Source organism: Pogona vitticeps, chromosome 2, assembly GCF_051106095.1.
Source record: "Pogona vitticeps strain Pit_001003342236 chromosome 2, PviZW2.1, whole genome shotgun sequence".
Classification (NCBI taxonomy): Eukaryota; Metazoa; Chordata; class Lepidosauria; order Squamata; family Agamidae; genus Pogona; species Pogona vitticeps.
Window position 1 is genome coordinate 14,548,049 of NC_135784.1, and position 20,636 is coordinate 14,568,684.

General features: G+C 44.5%; 1 protein-coding gene across 1 annotated transcript in view; it reads left to right on the top strand.

Moving 5' to 3' along the window:
- Window positions 1-11,442: 11,442 nt before the first annotated feature.
- LOC144587168 (uncharacterized) overlaps window positions 11,443-20,636 on the top strand; it is a 93,005-nt gene continuing 83,811 nt past the window's right edge. The window contains 2 exon segments of the mRNA XM_078386785.1: window positions 11,443-13,604; window positions 19,360-19,363. Coding sequence (XP_078242911.1) covers window positions 11,443-13,604; window positions 19,360-19,363 — 2,166 coding nt within the window.

Sequence of the window (20,636 nt, forward strand, 5' to 3'; positions counted from 1 at the left end):
ATCTCAATTTTAACTTTCCACTTTCTGCCCCCAATAAATCACACCATTTCTCGAGAAGCCGAGCCTCCGTTGTGTCCAGCTTTCATGATTAACTCTCCCTGAAACATATGTGATCATGGTAGCTGACACAGGCGACCAGGATCCTTAGAAGATCAGGAAAGCCCCCTTTCTTGACATAAGGAATAGAAAAAAAGTGCAACTAGATGCTATGGGACTACAGTTCCTATCAGCCACCACATCCAATGTGGAGGGATGATAGGATCTGTAGTCCCCACAACACCTGTAGGGTTGCACATTGACCATCTTTGTTTTTAGTGCCATGAAAATAAATAAAGAATAAAGCCGTTGCATAGAAGCCCCTCCAGATCACTCCCTGGGCCTTTGCGACTTTTCAGCAGGTCGTCCCCAGGCCCAAACAAAGGGGGCAAGGCCAGGTCGGCAAGGGACCCTTAACTGTTACTTATGGGGCTGCAGAAGCAGAGCAGAGGTGAGTCCTCTTGAGATATTTCGACCCTTGGGGATTTTATACTACATCAGCTTGTGGAGAGAAAACCTTGATGGGCAAAATGGCTGCCCAGATAATAATGAGATACAGTGGTGCCTCAATTAGCGAGCGCTTCGATTAGCGATGAAATCGATTAGCGATGACTTTTTCGGGGCATTTTGGTGCTCTGATTAGCGATGGTCCCTATGGGCAATTTTCGACTAGCAATGGTTTGGGACCATGCTTCGAATAGCGATTAAATTTTGGGTCCCCTGTTTCGATTAGCGATGGTTTAAACAGCTGAGATGCATTGAATAGGTTTCAATGCATTTCAATTGGGGAACCGCGTTTTGATTAGCGATGTTTCCTATGGAGATTTTCGGTTACGGACCGCAATCCGTTCCCATTGGAACGGATTATCCAGTTTTCAATGCAATTCAATGGGAAACTGTGTTTCGATTAGCGATCAAATCAATTAGCATTGTTTTTTGCGGAATGCATTAACATCGCTAATCGAGGCACGACTGTATATGATAAGGTCCACCTTTAGGACATACTGCCCATGTCAGCTCCTGCATCATAAGGGCCACAGGATAGACAAATATTATATATATTAGACAAATATTTTATATAAAGGTGGCCCTTATGATGCAGGAGTTGACATGGGCAGTCTGTCCTAAACGTGGCCATTATGATGCAGGAGATGACATGGGCAGTCTGTTCTAAAGGTGGACATTATGATGCAGGATCTGACATGGGAAGTCTGTGCAAAAGGTTGTTCTCTAAATACCTAGCACTTTGCGAGAAATTATAGTTTAGGCCAGGGTGCAAGATGGAGCATGTTTTGCAAGCCATTTTCTAAGGTAGAGTTGGCTGCCTTGGGTTCCTGGACATAAAGAAAGTCTAAAGAGAGCCCTAATAGATGCAGTTTGGCTGGAAAAGCTTTAGGTCATGAGCTGTTATCGACCTCTTTCTGTAGAAGGTTAAGATATCCCAGGGAGGGATCAGCATGTATTACCTTGTTCCAATGTCTAAAAGCAAAGAGCCAAGCACTGCATTCTAGTGACGTTAGACCCGTCTCTAATCGTAAGGCAGCTGCAGGGACGCATCTTGGCATTCCCGAAGTGGATCCTAGAAAACTTGAAAGAAAACTATTGTTGTTGTTGTCTAGTCGTTTAGTCGTGTCTCACTCTTCGTGACTCCATGGACCAGAGCACGCCAGGCCCTCCTGTCTTCCACTGCCTCCCGGAGTTGGGTCAAATTCATTCTGGTAGCTTCGATGACACTGTCCAGCCATCTCATCTTCGGTCTTCCCCTTCTCTTCTTGCCTTCACAATTTCCCAACATCAGGGTCTTTTCCAGGGAATCTTCTCTTCTCATGAGATGGCCAAAGTATTGGAGTCTCAGCTTTAGGATCTGTCCTTCCAGTGAGCACTCAGGGTTGATTTCCTTTAGAATGGATAGGTTTGTTCTCCTTGCAGCCCAGGGGACTCTCAAGAGCCTCCTCCAGCACCACAATTCAAAAGCATCAATTCTTCGGCGGTCAGCTTTCTTTATCATCCAGCTCTCACTTCCATACCTCACTGCTGGAAAAACCACAGATTTGACTATTCGGACTGTTGTTGGCAAGGTGATGTCTCTGCTTTTTAAGATGCTGTCACGGTTTGTCATTGCTTTCCTCCCCTCTTAGTTTTTTTGATGTTGAGCTTCAGATCATTTTTTGCACTCTCCTCTTTCACCCTCTTAACAAGGTTCCTTAATTCCTCCTCACTTTCTGCCATCAGAGTGGTATCATCTGCATATTGGAGGTTGTTGATATTTCTTCCGGCAATCTGAATTCCAGCTTGGTATTCTTCCAGTACGGCCTTTCGCATGATGTATTCTGCATATAAGTTAAATAAGCAGGGGGACAATATACAGCCTTGTCGTATTCCTTTCCCAGTTTTGTACCAATCAGTTGTTCCATATCCTGTTCTAATTGTTGCTTCCTGTCCCACGTATAGGTTTCTCAGGAGGAAGATAAGGTGGCCAAGAACTCCCATTTCTTTAAGCACTTCCCATAGTTTGGTGTGGTCCACACAGTCAAAAGCTTTTGCATAGTGAATGAAGCAGAAGTAGATGTTTTTCTGGAACTCTCTGGCTTTCTCCATAATCGACAGCATGTTAGCAATTTGGTCTCTAGTTCCTCCGCCCCTTCGAAATCCAGCTTCTACTTCTGGGAGTTCTCGGTTCACATACTGCTGAAGCCTGCCTTGGAGGATTTTGAGCATAACCTTGCTAGCGTGTGAAATGAGTGCAATTGTACGGTAGTTGGAGCATTCTTTGGCACTTCCCTTCTTTGGGATTGGGTTGTAGACTGATCTTTTCCAGTCCTCTGGCCACTGTTGAGTTTTCCAAACTTGCTGGCATATTGAATGTAGCTCCTTTACAGTGTCAATTTTTAAGATTTTAAATAGTTCAACTGGAATGCCATCACCTCCACTGGCCTTGTTGTTAGACAAGCTTTTTAAGGCCCACTTGACTTCACTCTCCAGAATGTCTGGCTCAAGGTCAACAACCGCACTATCTGGGTTATCCGGGATATCCAAATCTCTCTCATATAATTCCTTTGTGTATTATTGCCACCTCTTCTTGATGTCTTCTGCTTCTGTTAGGTCCCTACCATTTCTGTCCTTTATCATGTTCATTTTTGCACAAAATATTCCTTTAATATCTCCAATTTTCCTGAACAGATCTCTAGTTTTTCCTTTTCTATTATTTTCTTCTATTTCTTTGCATTGTTCATTTAAGAAGGCCCTCTTGTCTCTCCTTGCTATTCTTTGGAAGTCTGCATTCCATTTTCTGTAACTTTCTCTATCTCCCTTGCATTTTGTTTCCCTTCTCTTCTCTGCTATTTGTAAGGCCTCGTTGGGGAGCCACTTTGCTCTCTTGCAGTTCCTTTTCTTTGGGATGGTTTTGTTGTTGCCTCCTGTACAGTGTTACAAGACTCTATCCCAAGTTCTTCAGGCACTCTGTCCACCAAATCTACTTCCTTAAATCTGTTCTTCACTTCCACTATGTATTCATAAGTGATTTGGTTTTGGTTATACCTGACTAGCCCATTGGTTTTTCCTACTCTCTTCAGTTTAAGCTTGAAATTTGCTATGAGAAGCTGATGATCAGAAGCACAATCAGCTCCAGGTGTCGTTTTTGCTGACTGTATAGAGCTTCTCCAACTTTGGCTGCGGAGAATATATGGTAATCAATTTGTTTTCCGTCAGCAATCCATGAAGGGGAACACTCTCTATACTTGTGAGAAATACTAGGATCCACGTTGGAATACCATATAACAGTTGGGACAAAATCTTGAGCTTAAAAAGTTGAATAACAGCTGGTATAAATTGTCTGCATTCAATACAGTAAAAAAAATGCTAGATAGCTTTCTACGTGTTCTGGACTACTTGGATTATGGACCGACTTGACACAACTTTTTTGGCAGTCCAGGGCATCTGCAATATGATCCGATCAGGCCGAGGGTGTCTGTAAAGATGAATATAATTTTGTTTTGTTAATATTTAAGGAGTGGTTTCACCAATTCCTACCCCCTCCATGAATCTCCATGCCTGAGTGTGGATTCGAACTCTGGTCCCGCCCATCTGCTACTCCCTCCTGGGTTGTTTTAGCATAGCCTTGCTATAATCTTTGCTTTGAGAAAGAAAGATTTTTGATTCCTTCCTGCAGGCTAATTTATTGTACAGACTAGAGGTGGGAAAGCCAGAATCAGCTGCTTGTGGAGCGACAAAAGGGATTCTTATGGAAAATGGCTGACGATATTAGGGCATTCCAGGAAAGGATGATGCCGAAGACCCTGAACAGAGAAGCCTTGAGCTCTGGCATAGGGTGCCAGCGCTTCAGAGAAATCGATCGCCAGGAGGCTGTGGGGCCCCGAGAAGTCTGCAGCCGCCTCCATCATCTTTGCCGTGAATGGCTGAAGCCGGAGCAAAATATGAAGGCTCAGATTCTGGACCTGGTGGTCCTGGAGCAGTTCCTGGCCGTCCTTCCCCCGGAGATGTCCAGCTGGGTGAGGGAATGCGGAGCGGAGACCACTTCTCAGGCGGTGGCCCTGGCCGAAGGCTTCCTCCTGAGCCAGGCGGAGGAGAAAAAGGAGGTGAGATGAACGATCCGTCCTGGGAATGCCATGCCCAGTTCAGAAAAACGGTTTCCCTGTGGCCACAAATCCCATCAGCCCCTGGCCGGTGACCCTCCTGGTTGGTGGATTCTGGGACTTTGTTCATCTATTCCAAGGGCTGTGAAGGCCCAACATCTCCCATAAATCGGCCCCTGGCCGTGCTTACAAGGGCATATTGGTATTTGTCGTCCTCCTCTTTTTTAAAAAAGCTCTCATTCCAAGGGGCTTAGAATGGCCAGCTTTTCTGCTAAATCAGCCTGGAGGTCATTATCCCAAAGATCTGATTTCCCAGCGACTTGAATTTGCACTAGCCACTTTTTCTGCTAAGTTTTCACGAAGGAAGGCATAATCCCAAAACTTTGCCTTGTCTTGTTCCGTTTCTTCTCCAATCCTCTGTCTACCTGCCGGAGCAGTCGGAAGTGGCTAAGAATACCTCCGGGACAGAAGGAGATCTGTCAGGTGCTAAACAGAAGCTGCTCTTTCGAAATGACCAGCTGGAGGAGGATGAAGGTGATACTTCACTGGGTAAGGATTGCTGAAGGATTACTTCTGTTTCATTGGGGTTCTGTGCCTTCAAGTCAGAAACCGCGTATAAGGACGCAAATAGGGCTTTCCAGGTAAGTGAGGTATCCGAAGAGTGGTTTTACCGGTTCCACACCCTCAGTGAGTTTCCACGCCTGAGTGGGAATTCGAACACAGGACTCTGGAGTCCCAGTCTGTCCCTCTCTTAATCACACTACACTGGGTATCACTGAATATCTCTAAAACCTATAAGCTTTAGAGAAAGGGGCAAAAGCGTATAGGTGGAAAAGGTGCAGAAGAGAGCGATTCAGATGATGACTGAGCTGGGGCACCTCCCTGAGGAGGAAAGGCTACAGCGTGTGGGGCTTTTGAGTCTAGAGGAAAGGCGCCTGAGGGGGGAACGTGATGGAGAGTTATCAAATTCTGCAGAGGGCGGATAAAGTGGATCGAAGGAAGCTCTTTTCCCTCTCAGGCAATACCAGAACCAAGGGACCTCCACTCCAGTGAAGTGTTGAAAGAGTGAGGACAGACAAAAGAAGATATTTATTGACCCAGAGGGTGGTTAGTCTGTGGAACTCATTGCCACCAGATGGGGTGATGGCATCTGGCCTAGATGCCTTGAAAAGGGGGTTGGACAGATTCCTGGAGGAAAAGTCCATCGCAGGTGACAAGCCATGATGATGGGGATGTACAATCTCCAGGCTTAAAAGGAAGGTCCCTCCAAATTCCAGATGCAGGGCAGGGGGATCAGGACATAGGTATCCAGTTGTCCCATGGGCTCCCAGAGGCATCTGGTGTGGGCCACTGAAATACTGTATCCAGAAACTGGACCGAGATGGGCCCTTGGCCTAATCCAGCAGGGCTCCTCTTAGGTTCTCATGCGGTTTCACTATTTCCCTGTGTGTGCAGAGATGGGGAAGAAAAATGTGTCTAATGTTCTATATTTTAGACACACACTGGGTTTTAGCAAATTAAAGTTTCGTGTAGCGCAACAGCAGTTTAAGGAAAGTATTGTGAGGGGCATAATTCGCTTGAATAATCGAAACATAACATCTGTGTACTGCAGGGGTGAGCAACGTCTGTTGCCCCCGGGCTCAATTTTTGCTGCACGGGGCCATCCATGAGTTTCAAAGTCCACTTCCTTCTTTCCAAAGTGGCTAGAATTCTAATTCTGGCTTTCAAAAGGAGTTATTTTGTGTGTGTACGCCCGTATGTAATACCCTGTCGATGTTTTGTAAAGCGAATCCCTACACCTGGAGGCTTTGAAGAGCAGTTGTTCACATTCTTTTACTTTACAGTGTACCCTTGACTTACAGACGGCTTGACTTACAGACTTTTTGAGTTACAGACTTCTCTGGTCACAAAATTTATGTTTGACTTGCAGACTAAGATTTGACTTACAGACCAGAAAAAGACCAAAATGGAACAAAAACGGCCTGTTACGGGATTAATCGGTTTTCAATGAACTGTAGGTCAATGGAGACTTGACTTACAGACTTTTTGACTTGAGAACCGCCTTCCAATACGGATTAAGTTCTCAAGTCAAGACCCCACTGTATTTAGATTTATACCCTGCTCCACTTCTAGACAAGGTCTACTCAGGTGGCTTACAAAAAATGATAAAATACAATAAAAATATAATTACTAAAAGCTTACTGATACAAGGAACTAACTAGTGGGTATATACATTATCAAGATGGGAAGTTAAAGAAAGAAAACAGTTAATTGACTGGATGGAAGGCCATTCTTTCCACCAGCAATCTTGTAAAGTTTTGAATTTCTGGTCAAATTCCTCTGTGTGACGCAGTTGAAGTACAGAGATCCACAGAGCGGATGTGACAGTGTTCGTCACTAGGGTGTGAAAGTTCTTTGATTTTGGAGGGGAAAAATGGAGGGGTCAAGTTCTTTGGAATAGAAATTTGATTAACAGCATTAGCGGATTTGTCAGCAACAGCTTCTGCAGGGCCAACATAGCCAACGTCTATTGGTAACTCTGTCCATAAAAGGGGCAAACTGTCACAGGAATCTTCCTCCCTCAGCGGGGAGATGGTCCGAACCTCTCTTGATCGGGCGAGTATTTTAAAGATTCGAGGTTCTCCTTCCTCTTCCTTCTCTTCTTCCCGCAAAACTACCTTCCTTGTTTCCCTAGACTTCCCTCTCTCCTCCGATGTCCATGTTGGGAACACCTCCAGCCTTCTCTTCTCCTTCTTAGGATCCTCCCCTTTTCCTCCTATCTCTAGCCCTTCTCCTGTCATCTTTTCTACACCACTGTTACTGTCCTCCTCGTTAGACGTGGGAGGGGACGGCTCACTCTCCCTTTTCCTCTGTCTTTTTTGTCCTCCAGCTCACAGCAGAATAGCAACAAGTTCTCCAAATTGTCCACCCCTTTCTCCTTCCCTGGCCCTGAAAATCTTAACAGCTCACTCTGAGACATTTTTTTAGGAGAAAGAACAAAAACATTTCAATACCGGCAGGCACAAACAGATCAACAGAAAGACAACATGCAACACAAAAGGCTTTCAACAGACTAAAGAGAGGGAACTAGAATGATCAGCAGAGAGGCGGGATTGTCTTTGAATTTTGAGATGGGAAGGAATGATTGGTTGGTGCTGTATAAATTGACGGGCACCCAAGTCCAGAAAAGTCCCTCTCGGCCAAACAAGTGACAGGCATCATGCGAGGTTGCAAAAAGTCCCAACAAAGCACCAGTTTTAGGGGTCTGAAGGAGGCTGGGTTCAGAAATGGTCTTGGGGTTTCACGTACAGGCTGTACTATGCATATACCTGATATAAAGAATAAAATATATTCTCCCACACACTTTTCCCTCCTTGCAGGTGGTGAAGCTGTGCCAGGAACGTGTACAACTAGATCATCTGCTGTGGAGAATGGAATCGGAGTGGCTTTTGAGGTCAGGAAAGATGAAGTCAAGGATGAAGTCGCCCATGGCTTGAAAGTATCTGCCTCTTTCCCTTTGATTCTTTGCATCCGTAACCTGTGGGAAACCCACCTGCAAACCGGGAGGGCAAGCATGTCCTTCTGAGTCATAATGATAACCTTTGAGCTGCAGAGCTGGAAAGGGACCCTAGAGATCATCCAGTCCAGCCCCTGTCAAGCAGGCCCAGTGGGGGAATTGAACTCCCAACCTCTAGCTCCACAGGCAGGGATCTAAACCACAGAGCTATCCAGCAGTTCTTATTTTAGTTGTCAGGGACGAGCAGATGAAAGCAAGGTGGTTAGGATCCCAGAGCTAGCAGGAGAGTCATTGCGGTAAATAGGCTCTGTCAAAAGAGACCAGTGAATATTATTCATGGTAAACATACAGCTACACATATTTAAATTTTTTGAAATATATTCTGTAGGCTTCCAAGAGGCATGGTATGGCATTATTAGTACTGTGTATTTTAGTTGTTGCGAGTCACCTTGGAACTCCTAAGGGGAGAGAAAGGTAGCATGTAAATAAATCAAACAAAAAACAAATATTATTTTTATTGATTAAAATTATTACCTTGCCCTTCTCCCGAAAAAGGACCCAGTATAATATTAAACATAATATTAAAAATCAGAAAACAGTAAATGAGAATAAAGAGGCCCCACCTTGCTCCTGGTCATGGTGTAGAGAATGATGAATACATGTATTGTCTGACAGTTCCCGACCATTAGATCCAGGCAGTGGCCAGTAATTCTGGACCTGGGTAGCCTCCGTTATTGAACAAATAACTAATTAAACAGTTAGGCCCAGAAATAACGTTTGGCAAGTAGGTGGTCAAGGAGACAAAAATGAAAATCTGATTTATTTAATGTTTTTTTCCCACCTGCTGCTTTTCTGTCCGAGAACACCCAGAATCGGGTTTTGGCCCTAAAGCTCTGACCCCTTCTGTTGGCTAACGTGATCTGCCTCTTACTTGCGCTGTTTATGGCCTTCATAAGTAAAATATGTTCATTTTTTTAAAAAAAAGAGGCACACACTGGAAACATCCTGGAAAAGCCTTTTATGGGATCCTGCAAGGCAAAAGACCAGTCTCCATATATTAATGATTTCCTACCATCCGTGGAAGAACCATTTTAGCATCGAAAGGGGAAAAAAGTATTTTCTTTTCTTTTAGAATCCACTAATCCTCGAAAAGGTGACTGTGTGTTTTAATGAGGAGGAGTGGGCGTTGCTGAATCCGGACCAAAGAGCTATGCATGAGGAAGTTATGGCGGAGATTCATGCAAATGTAGCCTCTTTAGGTAAAGATCCCATTTATCCTTTGGTCGAGAGAAAATATTTAAGTGAGAATGTTTATTATTTACGAGATGATTCTCCCTGGGTTTGAACAGCCAGCATTCTGTTTTTCTAATCTAGAAGAAGTTAGGGAACTTTTTAGAGGAAAGTGGTTACCCTTGTTAGAAAAACATTTAATCATCATCTTGGAAGTCAAAAGCTGATACAGTGGTGCCCCGCATAGCGACGTTAATCCATTCCGGATTAATCGTCGCTATGAAAAAACATTGCTAAACGGATCGAAAACCCCCATAGGAACACATTAAACTTAGTTTAATGCATTCCTATGGGGCCCAAACTCACCGTTCAGCGAAGTTCCTCCATAGCGCCGACATTTTCGCGCCCTCGGTAAGCGAAGGCAGGGTGTGAAAACAGTAGCGGTGGCCATTTTGGGCACTCCCCAGCCATTTTGGAACCGCCGATCAGCTGTTGAAAAAACATCGCAATGTGAAGATCGGTAACCATAATGCTTACCGATCATCGCAATGCGAGTTTTTCCCTATCTAAACATTGCTTTTGCGATCGGTGGAAAATAGCAGGAAAACAGGAAATACATGATGGATTGACTCACTAAAGGAAGCCACAGGCTTGAGTTTGCGGGACCTAAGCAAGACAAGTTGAGAACACGGCATTTTGGAGATCACATAAGCTAGAGATAACTTGATGAAATATAAGAACAGTAACTGTGATAAAGCAATGCATTAAAACGGCAATCTTCGCCAGAGATCCCAGGATAGGATAGGCTAAAATGAGGCCCTATGCCAAGAGTGGGAATTTAGGAGAAATATACCCTAACAAGATATTCCTGCTAACTCCTGGTGGGGGTTAAGCTAAGAAATGAATTCAGCTCTGAAAGCTTTCAAGATTTTAGAAAAGTCAGCTCAAAGAGGGCTGGTGATGCTAAAATAAAATCCACTAATAGTTATAGGGTTTAGTTAACAGGATGGTGCAGAGTTACATCTCCTGTAACTTCCTAGGTCATCATGGGAGGGTGACTCTTTGTGACCCCATTGACCAGAGAACGCCCAGCCCTCCTATCTTCCACTGCCTCCTGGAGTTGGGTCAAATTCATGTTGGTGGCTTCGACGACACTGTCCAACCATCTCATCCTCTGTCGTCCCCTTCTCCTCTTGCATTCACACTCTCCCAACATCAGGGTCTGTTCCAGGGAGTCTTTTCTTCTCATGAGATGGCCAAAGTATTGGAGCCTCAGCTTCAGGATCTGTCCTTCCAGTCAGCACTCAGGGTTGATTTCACCAATATCTCTGTGCAATCATATGCACACAGACGTTGGCAGGGATAGGGTTGCTCAGATGTTATTTAGTAACACCTCCCATACTCCATGTGTGACACGACTGTGAAAATCAGACAGAAGTGTGAATTTCCTGACCTTTTGTGTCACGGGCCAGTTTGGGTTCTGTTCTTTGCTTTTGCTGGTTAAAGATGTTTCTTCAACGGAGCTGTTTTCTTTAGGTTGTGGCTCTGCCCCTGGGCGTCAGGCTCTGACAGACTAAATATGACTCACCTGGGACAAAAGGCCTAAGCTGGAATTCTCAGTGGCTTGGTGTAGCCTTGTTGTGTCCATGGTTTCTGTTCAGAAAGGAAACTGACCCAGTACTAGGTGAGAACTTCCTTTCTGAACAGGAAGCTAGGCAGAGCTTGGTCTATTCTGAGCCATGAAGCCTTCTAGCTTAGCCTTTTCTCCCAGGCGATCCAAAATTACAGTGTCGGTAATGTGGGAATTCCCACAGTGGAGAATGATGGGATTTGTAGTCCACAAAATCCAAACGGCTCATCCCTAATTGCAATCAGGTCTTTGTGATCCCAGTCTCACATGCTGTGTCACACCAACTGGCGGTTAATGCCATTCAGAATTTGTTCCAGATGTGCGCCATCCTGTATTTGTTTTCACCTGCCACATTTAGTTGTCTGTGTGTCAGCAGTTTCGAATCAGCACATTTTGTCTGCTGATTAGAGCTTCCCTTTCTGACTCACCTCATTGCCATGATTTCAACAGGAGATCAGAGAAGACAGGAGTATGAGGAGGAACCCTGTAGAGGGCCAGTGGAAGAACTTCAGTTTCGAAGCAGAAAACAACAACGAAGCGAAACAAGAGAGGGGCAAAAGAGGAGGGAAGAGTCCTCTGATCCGGAGGCTGGGGATGTGCCCACTGTCCGAGTCCAAGCAAAAAGAAACCAAGCAAAGGAAAATATTAAATGCCTAGAGTGTGGGAAGACCTACAGCCACAAATCTCACTTGAAGCGTCATCTGAGGGTCCACACAGGGGAGAAACCCTTCAAGTGTTCGTACTGCTCCAAGGCCTTTCGTGATAAAGCCAGTCTTAAGGAGCACATGACCATTCACACAGGGGAGAAACCGTACGAATGTTTGGAGTGCGGGAAGAGATTCAACGTGAAGAGAAACCTTGCTTCTCATCAGCGGACCCACACGGGAGAGAAACCGTATAAATGTAATGTGTGTGGGAAGTGTTTCACTCACAGCAATGGCCTCGTTTATCATAAAAGGTTCCACACTGGAGAGAAGCCGTATGAATGCCCACAGTGTAGCAAGTGTTTCTCCGGGAGCGGAGACCTGAAAAAGCATTTGATGTTGCACGCTGAAGAGAAACCCTATAAATGCCTGGAGTGTGGAAAGAGCTTCAGATGGAGGATAAACCTCACTTCCCACCAACGAATCCACACTGGGAGGAAGCCGTATGAATGCCTGGAGTGTGGAAAGAGCTTCAGACAGAGGACACACCTCACTTCCCACCAACGAATCCACACTGGGAGGAAGCCATATGAATGCCCACAGTGTAGCAAGTGCTTCCGTGGGAACCTGAAAAGGCATTTGATGTTGCACGCTGAAGAGAAACCCTATAAATGCCTGGAGTGTGGAAAGAGCGTCAGATGGAGGATAAACCTCACTTCCCACCAACGAATCCACAATGGGGAGAAGCCATTTAAATGCCTGGAGTGTGAAAAGAGCTTCAGAGAGAGGATAGACCTCACTTCCCACCAACGAATCCACACTGGGGAGAAGCCGTATGAATGCCTGGAGTGTGGAAAGAGCTTCAGACAGAGGACACACCTCACTTCCCACCAACGAATCCACACTGGGAGGAAGCCATATGAATGCCCACAGTGTAGCAAGTGCTTCCGTGGGAACCTGAAAAGGCATTTGATGTTGCACGCTGAAGAGAAACCCTATAAATGCCTGGAGTGTGGAAAGAGCGTCAGATGGAGGATAAACCTCACTTCCCACCAACGAATCCACAATGGGGAGAAGCCATTTAAATGCCTGGAGTGTGAAAAGAGCTTCAGAGAGAGGATAGACCTCACTTCCCACCAACGAATCCACACTGGGGAGAAGCCGTATGAATGCCTGGAGTGTGGAAAGAGCTTCAGACAGAGGACACACCTCACTTCCCACCAACGAATCCACACTGGGAGGAAGCCATATGAATGCCCACAGTGTAGCAAGTGCTTCCGTGGGAACCTGAAAAGGCATTTGATGTTGCACGCTGAAGAGAAACCCTATAAATGCCTGGAGTGTGGAAAGAGCTTCAGATGGAGGATAAACCTCACTTCCCACCAACGAATCCACAATGGGGAGAAGCCATTTAAATGCCTGGAGTGTGAAAAGAGCTTCAGAGAGAGGACACACCTCACTTCCCACCAACGAATCCACACTGGGGAGAAGCCGTATGAATGCCTGGAGTGTGGAAAGAGCTTCAGACAGAGGACACACCTCACTTCCCACCAACGAATCCACACTGGGAGGAAGCCATATGAATGCCCACAGTGTAGCAAGTGCTTCCGTGGGAACCTGAAAAGGCATTTGATGTTGCACGCTGAAGAGAAACCCTATAAATGCCTGGAGTGTGGAAAGAGCTTCAGATGGAGGATAAACCTCACTTCCCACCAACGAATCCACAATGGGGAGAAGCCATTTAAATGCCTGGAGTGTGAAAAGAGCTTCAGAGAGAGGACACACCTCACTTCCCACCAACGAATCCACACGGGAGACAAACTGTATAAATGTTTTCAGTGTGAAAAAAGTTTCTCTCGGAGCTCCCACCTGTCTTCACATCAGAAAACTCACACAGGTGACAAGCCGTATAAATGTTTTGAATGTGGAAAAAGTTTCTCTTGGAGCTCCAACCTGTCTTCCCATCAGAAAACTCACACGGGAGACAAACCGTATAAATGCTTTTAGTGCAGATTCAGCTGCATCCAGAGTAAGAGCCAGAGTAATAAAGCCATTCCTCATAGTCTGGATCTTGGTGAGGGCAATTCAGAAAGAACCACGATGTGAAGTTGGTGTGTTTGTCAATTAATAAATCTTTTAAATCCATTTCATTAATTTGTTGTGATTCTGTCTTTTTGAGCTGCCATCGTTAACTCACTGTGACAAGCTCAAGGAAATTAAAATAGAATATATCTATCAAGAACAAATCTATTTCATATCAGCATTGTACATTTGACAAATATCTCATCCAAGGGAAGGAATGTTACCTTTTTCTTTTCTTGTGTTAAGGTGTTCAGCTCAGTGGAGATCGATTCCCCCACTGTGCGTTCCTCACAAGCTGGACTCGATGCATAGGGTCCCTTCCAACTGTAGAGTTCTGACATAATGGTGATGATATGTGACGTGATTTTTCTAGAACATTTTGAACCGCTATAGAGTCCTGCCCCTTTGACAGGGGAATTGATTCTAATTGATCTAATTCCACGGCTGGAATTGATCTAATTTTATTTATTTATTTAAAATATTTTTACCCCACCTTCTTTAAAAGGACCCAAGGTAGCTTGTATCATTAAAAGACAACATTTGAAGCTTTAAAAAAAGTATACAAAGAATAAAAAGGATCGAAGAAATGGTAAAAGCAATATTAAAAACACGTTCAAAAGCAGAAAAGCATACCCATCCATTAAAAAACCCCGGTCAGGCAACCAATCACCAAGGGAAAGCGTGCCTGAAGAGAAAGATCTTCACCTGCTTGTGGAAGGGCAGCAAAGATGGGGCCAGCCTGGCCCCCAGTGGCAGGGAGTTCCAAAGTCTGAGAGCAACAGAAGAAGACCTCCTGTGTCCCCATCAGATACACCTGTGGAGGTAATGGGGGTCTTGTCTGATTGTCTTAACACTCGAGCAGGCTCATAAAGGGAGATGCCATCACTGAGATAACTTGAGTCCAGGCCATTCAGGCTTTATAGGTTAGAACCAGCTCTGTGAGTTTTGCCCGGAAACCATTTGGGAGAGCCAATGGAGCTGTAATAATAGGGGACATTATGTGATTCCTGTGGCCAGCCCCAGTCAGCAATCTGGCTGGCACGTTTTCGATCCGCTGACGTTTCCTGACACTTTCCATAGGCAGCCCCATGTACAGTGGGTAGCAGCGGTCCCCAAACTTTTTGGGGGGGGCAGTTAGGGAAGGAGGGGCACCCTCGTGTGCATGCGCAATGGAGCAGGAGGGTGCTTGTGTGGATGCGTGCATGCTCATGCGCATGCACGAAGGGAGGTGCGGTGCTCATGCGGGCGGGTGTGCACTCATGCACTAGGGCAAAGGGTGGTGTGCTCAGGGGCACACATGCACAAAGGGGTGGGGGAACACAGGCATGCGTGAGCAAAGGGGCTGTGTGGGGGGAGTGCTGAAGGGAGGTCTGTCGCCGCAGCCCGGTCTGGCTCAAGCCACAGACCGGCACCAGCCTGCAGTCCAGGAGTTGGGGACCTCTGTGTTACAGTAATCCAGCTGGGAAGTAACTATTGCATGGGTCACCAATGGCCAGATTAGACCTCTCAAGAAACGGGCACAGCTGGCACAGTTAAGTGAAACCACGCCCTCCACCATGGTGCAGGAGATGACATGACTATAAAATAAAGCATCCCCTGAAAATAAGCCCTAATTCTTTTTTTGGAGAAAAAAATATATATAACACCCTGTCTTGTTTTTGGGTAAACAGGGTAGTTCCTCTGCCCTTTCGAAATCCAGCTTGTACTTCTGGGAGTTCTCGGTGCACATACTGCTGAAGCCTACCTTGTAGGATATTGAGCATGACTTTGCTAGCGTGGGAAATGAGTGCAATTGTACAGATTTTGGAGCATTTTTTGGCACTGCCCTTCTTAGGGATTGGGATGTAGACTGATCTTTTCCAATCCTCTGGCCACAGCTGAGTTTTCCAAACTTGCTGGCATACTGGGTGTAGCACCTTAACAGCGTCATCTTTTAAGAATTTAAATCCCATCAGCTCCACTGGCCTGGTTGTTAGCCATGCTTTCTAAGGCCCACTTGACTTCACTCTCCAGGATGTCTGGCTCAAGGTCAGCAACCACACTATCTGGGTTATCCGGGGCATCCAGATCTTTCTGGTATAATTTTTCTGTGTATCATTGCGACCTCTTCTTGATGTCTTCTGCTTCTGTGAGGTCCCTGACATTTTTGTCCTTTATCATGCCCATCTTTGCACAAAATGTTCCTTTACTATCTCCAGTTTTTTTGAACAGATCTCTGGTTATTCCCTTTCTATTATTTTCCTCTATATCTTTGCATTGTTCATTTAAGAAGGCCCTCTTGTCTCTCCTTGCTGTTCTTTGGAAGTGTGCATTCAATTTTCTGTAACTTTCCCTATCTCCCTTGCATTTTCTTTCCCTTCTCTGCTATTTGCAGCCACTTTGCTTTCTTGCATTTCCTTTTCTTTGGGATGGTTTTTGTTGCTGCCTCCTGTACAATGTTACGAGCCTCCATCCGAAATTCTTCAGGCACTCAATCCAACACATGGAGTTCCTTTAATCTGTTCTTCACTTCCACTGTGTATTCATAAGGGATTTGGTTTAGATTATACCTGACTAGCCCAGTGGTTTTTCCTACTCTCTTCAGTTTAAGCTTGAGTTTTCGTATAAGAAGCTGATGATCAGTGTGAGACAGGAGGCGAGAGGAGTCTCCCGCTCACCAGAGAGCCGTCCCTCCTCCATACAGAAGGGAAGGAAGTACAGACCCAGCCTGTCTCAACACTCAAAAAGACACAGCAGCGATGGACAGAGACAGAGGAAATAGGAAGGAGAAATGCAAAAAAATGACTGTTGAAAAGGCTCAGGGGAAAACAGGGACGGTGGATATAAAAAGGAGGGAAGATCAGCTGCCGCCAGGTTGGGAGTGGTTTGGATGGAGCCCCCATGGACTGGCACGTGAGAGAGACTGAGAATGCCCAAGGAGGAGGCAGATTATAGGAAGAGAAGGGGGATTCCACCCAGACGGTCTTCTTGGGGAGAGGCAGAGGCCAAAGGGTGGAAGGGGAAGCTGAGAGAAGAGAAGGAAAGAGTAGAAAGAGAAAGGAGAGAGAGAGGCTGGAATGGAGAGTAAACGAGATGAGAAGGAAGGGGTTCAGGGAGGACCCTGGAAGGCTCCCACATCAGAAGGATGTCTCGCGTGGGGTGACGGCCGGGATGATGAGACCATGCCCTTGTTGGAAGGTGAAGCGGGAGAGATTATATATAACCCCCAAGGTCGTTATGGATTGGCCGGGTCCCTGGAACTCTAGTGAGAGAAATCCATTTCTTGACGAAGATTGGAAGCCCCTTCAAGACCCGCTGTTTGGAAGGAGAAAGATGATGGAATCAAGTTCTGGACACTGGTAATTTGTTAAACACACGAATAAATATCTCACCTGTTTCTAAACATTAAAAATCTCCTGATTTCTTCTGAGATGCGAAAGGAGCCTAGAGCCGAACCCTCACCATCAGAGCCACAATCAGCTCCAGGTCTTGTTTTTGCTGACTGTTTAGAGCTTCTCCATCTTTGGCTGCAGAGAATATAATCAATCTGAATTCGGTATTGCCCATCTGGTGATGTCCATGTGTGGAGTCGTCTCTTGTGTTCTTGGAAAAGAGTGTTTATGATGACTGGCTTGTCCTCTTGACAAAACTCTTATTAACCTTTGCCCTGCTTCGTTTTCAACTCCAAGGCCAAACTTACCTGTTGTTCCTTTTACTTCTTAACTCCCTACTTTAGCATTCCAGTCCCCTATAATGAGAAGAACGTATTTCTTTGGTGTCAGTTCTAGAAGGCGTTGTAAGTCTCCATAGAATTAGTCAATTTCAGCCTCTCCAGCATCTGTGGTTGGTGCATAAATATGGATTGCTGTGATGTTGAAAGGTCTGCCTTGGATTCGTATTGAAATCATTCTATCATGTCTGAGATTGTATCCTAGTACAGCTTTTCCCACTCTTTCATTGACCATGACGGCTACTCCATTTCTTCTACGGGACTCTTGCCCACAATAGTAGACATGATGATCATCTGAATTAAATTTGCCCATTTTTAAATGGTTTTAAGCTCTATCAATTACAGATGTGCTTTAGCCTGATGAATTATTTTATAGTGTTCAGGTATTTTAATTCATTGTCCTTTTTTGTTGCACCCTCCTTTTTAAAACGTATTTGTAAGCTACTCTTGGTCCTACCAAGGAGGAAGGCAGGTGATAAATGAAATAAACACATAAGTAAATAAGTAAATGCCTAACCATTTTATTGCAACCATTATTACATGTTACACTTATAACCCTAACTTATACTACGTGTAGTGTTCAAGGTGGCTTACAAATATCAGTAATACAGAATAAAGGCAGTGAAATGGGAAGACCATGTCAAGTGTAAGCTATTAAAAATCAGCTAAGTCTATAAGCTTAGTCATCACCTCCTGGCAAATAGAAGGAGGGGTGATATGGAGGCAGTGACAGATTTTACTTTCTTGAGCTCCATGATCACCACAGATGGTGACAGCAGCCACGAAATTAAAAGACGCCTGCTTCTTGGGAGGAAAGCGATGACAAACCTAGTCAGTATCTTAAAAAGCAGAGACATCACCTTGCTGACAAAGGTCCGATTAGTCAAAGCTATGGTTTTTCCTGTAGCGATGTATGGAAGTGAGAGCCGGACCATAAAGAAGGCTGACTGCCGATTCTTGAGAGTCCCCTGGATTGCAAGGAAAACAATCCTATCCATTCTGAAGGAAATCAACCCTGAGTGCTCACTGGAAGGACAGCTCCTGAAGCTGAGGCTCCAATACTTTGGCCATCTCATGAGAAGACTCCTTGGAAAAGACCCTGATTTTGGGAAAGTGTGAAGGCAAGAGGAGAAGGGGACGACAGAGGATGAGATGGTTGGACAGTGTCATCGAAGCAACCAACATGAATTTGAGAAAACTCCGGGAGGCAGTGGAAGGCAGGAGGGCCTGGCGTGCTCTGGTCTACGGGGTCACGAAGAGTCAGACACGACTAAACAACTAAACAACAACAAAAGTCTATAAACAAGCAATCTGAAATCATCACAACAAATATTAATTCTCACATTCCTGCTCATTTGTTTTGGCACATTTTAGTGTCTCCAGAGCACAACAGCTTGAATTGATTGTCCAGAAATGGGAGAAAGAGCAAGCAGGGCAGCTTGGGCTCACACTTGGTGACTGGCGCTTTCACCCTAGGCACCGGATCTCTCTGCACTGGATGGTGGCGAGTACCTGCCCGAGGGGAGCTTGCTTTTCTTCTTACTCTCCCCGGGAGCTTTGCTTCCCTGGCCTGGCCTTCCGTCTTCTGGGCTCTGGTGTGAGTGAGATCCATTCTTACTGAGCCCTTGAATGGCTTGCAAGTGGTTTAACTCTGTCTCTCTCGTTTTTCGGGTTTTGCTTTTTCTCTTCCTCCCCTGCTTACCTGCATTCTAAAGGATAAATAGTTCATTTTTTCCAGTGGTTTGATCACTAGGGAAAGAGGGGCTTTGCTGGTCAGGAACTCCGGACTTTGTTCTCCGACTTCGTGGTGTGTGCAGGTGGCGGGGACTCTGAGCCCTCCGACCCGGCGAGTTGGCCAGGCTCGCCTGCAAGTCGAAAGGTGCCGCCTTGTGCGTTGCAAGCGCCTCCCTGGAGTCGAGAACAGTCGGTAGACTCTCCAAGGGTCGTGGGGAAGCTATTTATTTATTTATTTATTTATTTATTTATTTATTTATTTATTTATTTATTTATTTATTTATTTATTTATTTATTTATTTATTTATTTATTTATTTATTTATTCATTCATTCATTCATTCATTCACTCATTCACTCATTCACTCATTCACTCACTCATTTATTTATTTATTTATTTATTTATTTATTTATTTATTTATTTATTTATTTATTTATTTATTTATTTATTTATTTATTTATTTATTTATTCATTCATTCATTCATTCATTCACTCATTCACTCATTCACTCATTCACTCACTCATTTATTTATTTATTTATTTATTTATTTATTTATTTATTTATTTATTTATTTATTTATTTATTTATTTATTTATTTATTTATTTATTTATTTGCACCCTGCCTTTCTCCTTAGAGGCACCCAAGGCACTGATGTGCAACAAGAAATAGACAATCTTTAAAAGCTAAAAACCAGGAAGCGGAGAAATATTTGAAAGGACGTTAGCAAGTATTGTATTAAAAACAGTAAATGAAATTCATACCAAAAAAATTGAAAAGCAGCAGAGAACAACAGTCCATTAAAGAAAAAACACCCTGTGATTCTGATTCTCAGTTTTCCCTCTTCCACTTCCACATATTGTGCTGTGCTGTCCTTTTTTTTCAGGTGCAAAAATTGGTGTGGTTGAAATGCAGCAAAAAAAACACCCTTAAGGGAAGTGTTCCCTGGTCCCTACTTTCTTGTGCAGAACAGACTCTGCCTTTCTGCTTCTTTTACCCCTGCTTCTGTTACCATTTGCTGAAACAGACTTTTCCCACTATAAACCTTTGGTGGAGTTGTTTAGAATAAAAAAGATCTCTTTTGCTAGTAGGTGCACCTTGCTTGCTGATATAAAAACTTAGTGTGGAACTTTTCAATGTTGCCTGTTGTTGTTTCCACTCTATAGCGTCTGGTGAGAGTTTCTGTCTATTTTTTAAAATTGGTTTTGTTATTTTGAGAACTATGTATCGAATGCTGTTTTTGTTGTGGGCCGTGAAGTCACATTCGACTTCTGGCAAGCCTGTGAATCGGAGGTTTCCGATCTCTTCTGTCCCTCAGCTTTTTAACCCTCTTTCGCCACTCTAAAATGATTGGAGGTTTTTTGGAATATAAAATATCTCTTTAGCTCCATGTGCGCCTCGGTTGCTTCGAAATCCCTGGTGTGGGAAGTTTTCAATTTTGCCTGTCTTTGTGTTTTCTTCTTC